At 37.0% G+C, this 7047-nt stretch overlaps 1 protein-coding gene across 1 annotated transcript in view; it reads left to right on the top strand.

The window, feature by feature from the left end:
• Window positions 1–678: 678 nt before the first annotated feature.
• Window positions 679–7047, top strand: part of LOC107668740 (mitogen-activated protein kinase 1-like) — a 32227-nt gene continuing 25858 nt past the window's right edge. The window contains exon 1 of the mRNA XM_016460716.1: window positions 679–1128. Coding sequence (XP_016316202.1) covers window positions 983–1128 — 146 coding nt within the window. The 5' untranslated portion in view covers window positions 679–982. The remainder of the gene's footprint in view (window positions 1129–7047) is intronic.

The raw sequence follows: 7047 nt of genomic DNA, 5'->3' as shown, positions 1-7047 counted from the left end.
GATCAACAAACCAGCCTGATTTGCTGGTTTCAGAGTATCTTTCATCAAGTTCATCTGATACACCATCATAAAAGACCAACAAAACTAGCTTTTTTAACATTAATATTGACGTTTTAAGACGATGATGTAGCCTATATAAGAATAAACAAAAGAACCTGCTGATTCAGATAATACCAGTTCTGGTACACTGTAAAAATGATTTTTTTCGAAGCTGTAAATAAAACAAAGATTATTGGAGTATCTTTTACAAGAAAACAGGCCTACTGTTTCAGCCTATATACTTCAAAATCACGTTACTTGCCGTTACTTTGTAATTATTTGTTTCTGAGTGAAAATTGTTTATAAATCCTACATCACTTTTTTCAGTGTACATTTAACATTAACACATGATCACAAATCAAATGATTAACCAGAAGTGATTTTTGTCGTGTAAATACTTTGTACACAAAGACCTGTCTGTCACCCGTTTGGCTCAATTATAAGTGGTTAAACTGTTACAATTAGTCTCCCAAACATGATACATCTGCTTATAATTTCCGAAGCAGATTTACAATAATATCTGCAACCACTGTAAAACCGAGAGGACCTACCCATCATTTATCAACGAGGGTTAAAGCATCTTTAACCCTCTTGAGAATTAAAGTGTAACTTCTATCTCTATGGTAACCACTCTCCGCTCCCTACCCACGTGATCTGCTCCGTTACTTCCTGCGGCAACACTTTCGCTCGTTACTGCTGCTGCTTGTAGTCAGTCTCTGCACGCGCAGCTTACTATCACTATATGTATGCCAGTCAACAACACTTCAGCCGCCCCTTTCCTTTCACTCCGACGCGAAGACTTCAGTTTAGTTTAACCACGTCGCTTATCCTTCCTCCTGCGGTGTTTTATTCAACCTAAGAGCTTTTCCTGAGCTTCATAATCTGCTTTGGGTGAGAAAAAGCGCGTTTGTTGTGTGTGTAAAGGCAGCTCAGTTTCTTAGCAATGGCGACAGCTGCGGTATCTGCCCCTGCTGGCGGCGGCCCGAACCCCGGATCCGGTGCCGAGATGGTCCGCGGTCAGGCTTTCGACGTCGGGCCACGTTACACTAACCTCTCGTACATCGGAGAAGGCGCATACGGCATGGTTTGGTAAGATGCTTTTGTACTTGTAAACATGGTACGCTTTGTTGCCGTTGTTTTTCCGAGAATTGTGATTATATTTCCTTTTGTCGCTTGCTTTGGATTTGTTCATTCAATCACAGCGCAGTGCACCAGCCCCGCTTCTCTCGTTATCGTGCTGCTTCTGCTTGAAACCAGTTGCATGCACTTTTCTTTTTTTATGCTGAACTTTTAAAAGTAGTTTTAGATGTGCATTAACAGATAGAGACAAGTTCACACAGAGTCTGACATCTGTCAAAGCATTTCTAATCATGAGCTGGTGATTCATTATTTAATCATTTTGCATTGCAGATTTAATTTAGGCTATATATTTTTCTCTCTGTCAAGAATATATATATTTTTTACATTAGCTTTATGTTGAAGTATTAACTCGATGGCATTGCAATTTCAAGTTCAGTTTATATAAATAGGTTTTTAAATTGTAGGCCTGTTTATTAAATAGCAATGCTACTACTTTAATAGTTTTTAGGTAAAATATTAAATTGATTTAAAATGATGACTGCATTGCACAGATTTGCAGAAATGTTTTTTATGCACTCTGTGCATGATCTGTGGGGCAGTTCCAGTCTGTAAATGCAAAGATATCGGACAGTTTTAGCTAAGACCAGACAACAGGCATGGATAAAAACATAATGGAGGTGTAGTTGTGAAATTTGCGCAGTGCTTTTCCAGGAATGTCAAGGTGGCAGGGCTCTCCTGGGCGGCGTGGGCGCGGGCTCCCCAAGGTTGTGCAAAACTGGTAGGAACAAGAGGCACTTGGATGCGCTTCGCTGTTGGATCTGCCCACGAAAAACAGTTGAAATTGATAGTGCTTGAGTTGGACCCACAGCCCTAACTTTAAAAGTTAGTTAGATATACTAAAGTGGATGAGCATCATTTTCCAAATATAAATGTTTCACTAGGTTCCCAAGACTTGGCGAATGTTCCTTAATTTGTAAATCAAACACGTACACAGAAACATTTATACAATAGTTTTGAAATTGTATAACAAATGAGAATTGTTATGGTTAAGTTTCAAGGCTAGCTTTGTTACAATTGAGAGACTGCTGGCTCAAATTTGCAGTCTGATCGCCCATCTGTTCTGCTGAGAGGAGTCCGTTGGCTAAACGAATGAGCTCATCGCTGGCAGGCCTAGTTTTGCTCCTCTCGCACGGATGAATGAATGGTTCACACCCACTCCAACAGCTACAGAGTAGAACAAGCCACCCTGGGTTGACTGTCATATGGACGTGTAGGCCTGTAACATGTTTTGCTGAACAGGCTGTAACAGTACTGAAGCCTTTGTGCAGCCTTGCTTGACAACAGCCTCCGCAAAAGAGTTTGAGTAAAGAAGAATGTTAATTAATAATTTAATAATCATCAAGAGCAGAATAGCAATACATACTGGAGACTAGCATAAGAGTGGGCATCTTAAATGATGTACCCTTGTATTAGAAATATTGTGCTATATATATATAATGTTTGGATTTATTTGATAAAATACACCAAAACATCAATGTTGAAAACAGTTTTGCAGCTTAATATTTTTGTGGAAACGGTGATACGTTTTCTTCAGGATTCTGTGATAAATAGAACATTCAGAATAATCAATTTAATGCATCCTTGCTGAATAAACGTATTAATTTCTCTCAAATTAATTTCTACATTTTTATGATTGTTTGAAAATGTTTTATTGACATAATTGAAGCAAAGTTATTAAAACAAAATTCTAATGACTATTATTCATTTGATATACTTATTGTGTATATCTCTCTTTACACTTGGTTTGTTGCTATTGTTTGTATACATAATATTACAAAAATACATCATATTTACCTGACAATGTGTTTCTCAGTATTTGAGAACTATTGCTCATGTACATATAAAATATAGCTTCAAGTCATTCAATTTAGAAAGAAGTTACATTTGGGTATTAAAAAGCAATTTTTGGCATCAAATTAATTTTGTTGTTCATAGTTTTCATCCTGTTGAGCGGCATTGAATCACATGATCTGTCATTTGAGATCTTTAATGTGCACAAACTAGTTTTGCTGACTTCTGTTTTGGAGTACCTTTACGAAGATCTGCTGATGTCATCAGCTACTAAGGTATCATCTAATATGCTTTGAATCCCACTGAGAGTGATTTTTACCTAGTTCCTTTAATTCAGTTTGTCAATAGCAGTGATCCCATTTTTGGCATATTATTATAATGTAGAAAGATCCTAGAGTCGCTTCTGTTCCCGCTGAAATAAGTGCTGCACTGCCGATTGGGAGTTCTGGATGTTCTAATGGATTTTGCATACGGCATTACACCCCTCTGTCCATGAGGAAGCATTTCGGGTGGCCGTCATCCTGTCCTGTATTATGCAAAAGTAAGACATTCTGTTACCATTGGCAGTGGTGTTCGAAAACCAGTAATGCAAGTCACAAATAATGGGCCATTTGATCACAATCTGATTTCCTTGAATCCTAGAATACTTCTCTTAAACAAACATGCCCTGTGGCGAGAGCATCTACAGATATTCTAAACTGATGACGTCCATAATCTAGGATCTGTTTTCTGTATCTGTAAACACAAAACTGTTCCAGTAACTGCAACTGCGGGTCAGTTTCTTCCAATAGCATCCACTGGCCTGTCGTTCGTTCAGAGGCCCTCTGTGATGTAATAGCTGGAGAATGTGGAGTTTAGCTGTGCTACTAAGAGAGGTTGGAAACAGGCTGGGTTTCAGTTTTAAACCAGAGAGCTAGTGAATGAGCGAAGAGGGGGGCAGGAAATGGAAAGGGAAGGGGCGGGTAAGTGGATTTAGGAATGGAGAAAGTGAGGCAAAAGGCTGCAGTCCATTTTGTTGTTCTGCCGCACTGAAGCGGTGATTCCCGTAACCGTAATGTGTGTGTGTGTGTGCAAGTGCTTGTTCCCATTGTATAACAGTGCCTAATTACTGGAGGTGACTGACATCCTCTGTAGATTCACATGGCAAGTGTAATTAAGCTATATTATAGAGGCTTAAATACAGCTTTTAGATATTCTGGATATTAAGCACATGTTGTCACGCTTGCAGATTGAGGATATCACTTCCACTTACAAAATGAAATTGGCATAATGTTTGCGTGCCTGCCTAAATAGTGTCCGTGAAAGAGTCTGTAGATGTTGTGACATTTATTATGGAATATTGCACGTCTCAGAGCATCACCAAATCATTTGATTGTGCTTGTGCTAGACCATATATTCCTAAATAATAGATATTTAAAACAATTATCTGGTAACACTTTACAATAACGTCTGATCTGATTCGGTACCATTAGTTAATCCATTAGCTAACCTGAACTGACAATGAGCAATATATCTTTGTTCATTATCCAACAATCAGTTCTTGATGGACAAAATCAAGTCCTGTCCTACATTTTTTTTTTTCCTGTTCGTTTCACTAGGATATACATCAAAATAGAGAAGAAAGGATGCTCAAAATTTTGATAGTTTCATACCGACTTTAACTGATGTCAACAGATAAAACTTTTTAAAATTGTACATTTTAAAAATGGATGCTTTTCACATTTCCAGGGTTCTCACAAGCAGAAGTTGCCAAAGTTAAGGTTGCAGTATGTTCCAATAGCAAAATAAATAAAATCCATGATAGCACTTCTGACTTTACAAAAGAGGAAAAAATATCAAAAGATTTATTACATGTTCAGAAAAGAGAAAGATGACAAATTTGCCATCATTCCCTCAACTGTTGTATTAGAAACACTCATGCTGTAGCGATGGCTACTAGTTTTCTGTAATTTAATGCCAAAGTAATGTAACATAAAGCATATTTCTTATAACACAAAGTGTTATAAAGGCACATTTTTGTTAAATAAAAATAGCTTGATTTACTATGTTAATAACTGTGGAAATGCGTCATCACAGTCTGTGAAAAGGGTCCACATATTAGTAAATGTTGGCATTAACATTAGGATTAATAAGTATTGTTAATTTTTAGTTAAATAATGTAACTAATATTAACAAATGAAACCTTATTGTGACCTCATGTGTTACTAATTATTTCTTAAACATTTCTGTTAAGTTCTCTGGTTTGATCTTTGGGAAAAAATCATATATTTTAGAGACAGTAATCGCAGTTTGGCTCAAGTTTAGGATTTGTTAAATATCTGAAAAAAATATTAGCATTTAACACCTAGATGACCATGAAATCCATGTGAATTGTAAAAGTAGTAGTGCCCCATTCAGATAAATATTTGCTGATATCACTTGTGCTGTTGTCTATGGTTACCAGAGAAATTTATAATGTCACTATAATTTTGCAAACTAATGTCAAACGTGTCTTTTAAATTGCTTTTTAGGCTGCTTTTCAGCTCACCTGACCCTGATCAGATGCATTTATTAGTTGGTGTTCAGTTGATTCATAATATTTGTCAGCAGTTGGTCTTTCCAAATTAGTTTTGGACTTGACTTGATTCATGCATCATTGACTCTGGAAACTACAGAGATTGTGCGTGTTCTAATCCTTTGACTACAATGTGTTGTTACTTGCCCGTTTCATTCTCAAAAGTGTTGCAACTTGCAACACTGATGTGGTGTGTTGCAGAAGTGGCTCTGTGGGCAGCGTTTCTAAACCATGAGGAGGAATGCTGAAGGACTGACTACCAGTTACAGTTCCTCTTAGTGTTCACACTGGAGGGCATGACCCTGCCTCCGTATTTCATAAAGTTTGTCTCAGTGCTGTGGTCTTAACATGCGCTGAAGGAAAAGTGAATGTGTCTCTTGATTACTTCACTTAGCATGCAGATATTTGTGGGAAACACTGGAGCTTGTTGCTGAGTTGTCACTACTTATATCAGCTGTTTTATCTAGATTTTTGTCACTAATAGGGGTGGGCGATGTTTACCAAATTGGGGTTGGGTGGTTGGCTTCGCTAGATGGCCATCTGCCAAAACATTGCAAACAATTATATCATTAAAAAGTCTGTCAGCCATCGGCGATAGATGATGCTATGCCCAACCCTAGTCACTAAAGGCATGAAACTGGTTTAATATCTAATTTGGGTTATAAAACATTGTTTTCATTTCCAAACATTATCTTCTGTTAGTTAGAGAACATAATGCTCTAGCTTCAGTTTCAGTCTGCACTTTAAATTCACAGTGTTTTTTTTTTCTTAATTTTCTACAGACTGATTTCACTATAGGGCTGTCAAAATGACTGAAAAACTATTGTAAATTGACTGTAAATTTTCCACTTAAATATAATCAAAATTCAAATTATATTCGAATTTAAAAGGCATAATGTCAGTTAGGGGGGAAAAAAGCTTTTGGCTTCTCTCCTGAGGCCACAAAATACTATGCACGTTTCTTCAAAGCGTAACAAAATAACAACTTTTTGAAAAAAAGTGCATAATGTTTAAAATAATGTTTATAAACCATATATAATTAATAAAGTTGCTTAAACAATTAGAAAAAAAACAGCACCATGCATGTATGTATAGTTATATATATATAAGGACCGAAAACCAATCACAAAGAGTAGGCTACTTTCTTCATTTAAAAACATGAGATACAGTGGGATGGGGAAAAACCGCCATAACGTCTTTAGATATATTTTTTAAAAGTTGAACTTGTATTAATTGTACATGGCTTTCTAAACATGCCGCTCTCTGCGAGACGCGAGGAGTGCAACGGTGATAGATGTCCGTCTAGAAAATGTGCGAAATATGTGTTCTGTGTGAACGGCTTGGTTTTAGTTTTGACGTAAACAAGATCTTCTCCGCATTGATGTTCTCTTTTCCCGCAATATTTATAATTAACAACGCAGCAGTGCAGCACTGCGCCGCATCTAGTGGCTTCAACTGGATAGTTTAACAAAAACACTAAAATGCAATGACACTTACATCGTCATCGCATTTTAGTGTTTTTG

This window comes from Sinocyclocheilus anshuiensis, unplaced genomic scaffold (genome assembly GCF_001515605.1).
Source record: "Sinocyclocheilus anshuiensis isolate Anshui unplaced genomic scaffold, SAMN03320099.WGS_v1.1 scaffold36, whole genome shotgun sequence".
NCBI lineage: Eukaryota > Metazoa > Chordata > Actinopteri > Cypriniformes > Cyprinidae > Sinocyclocheilus > Sinocyclocheilus anshuiensis.
The sequence above is the reverse complement of the archived record's forward strand: the minus strand, read 5'-3'. Positions and strand labels throughout refer to the sequence as shown.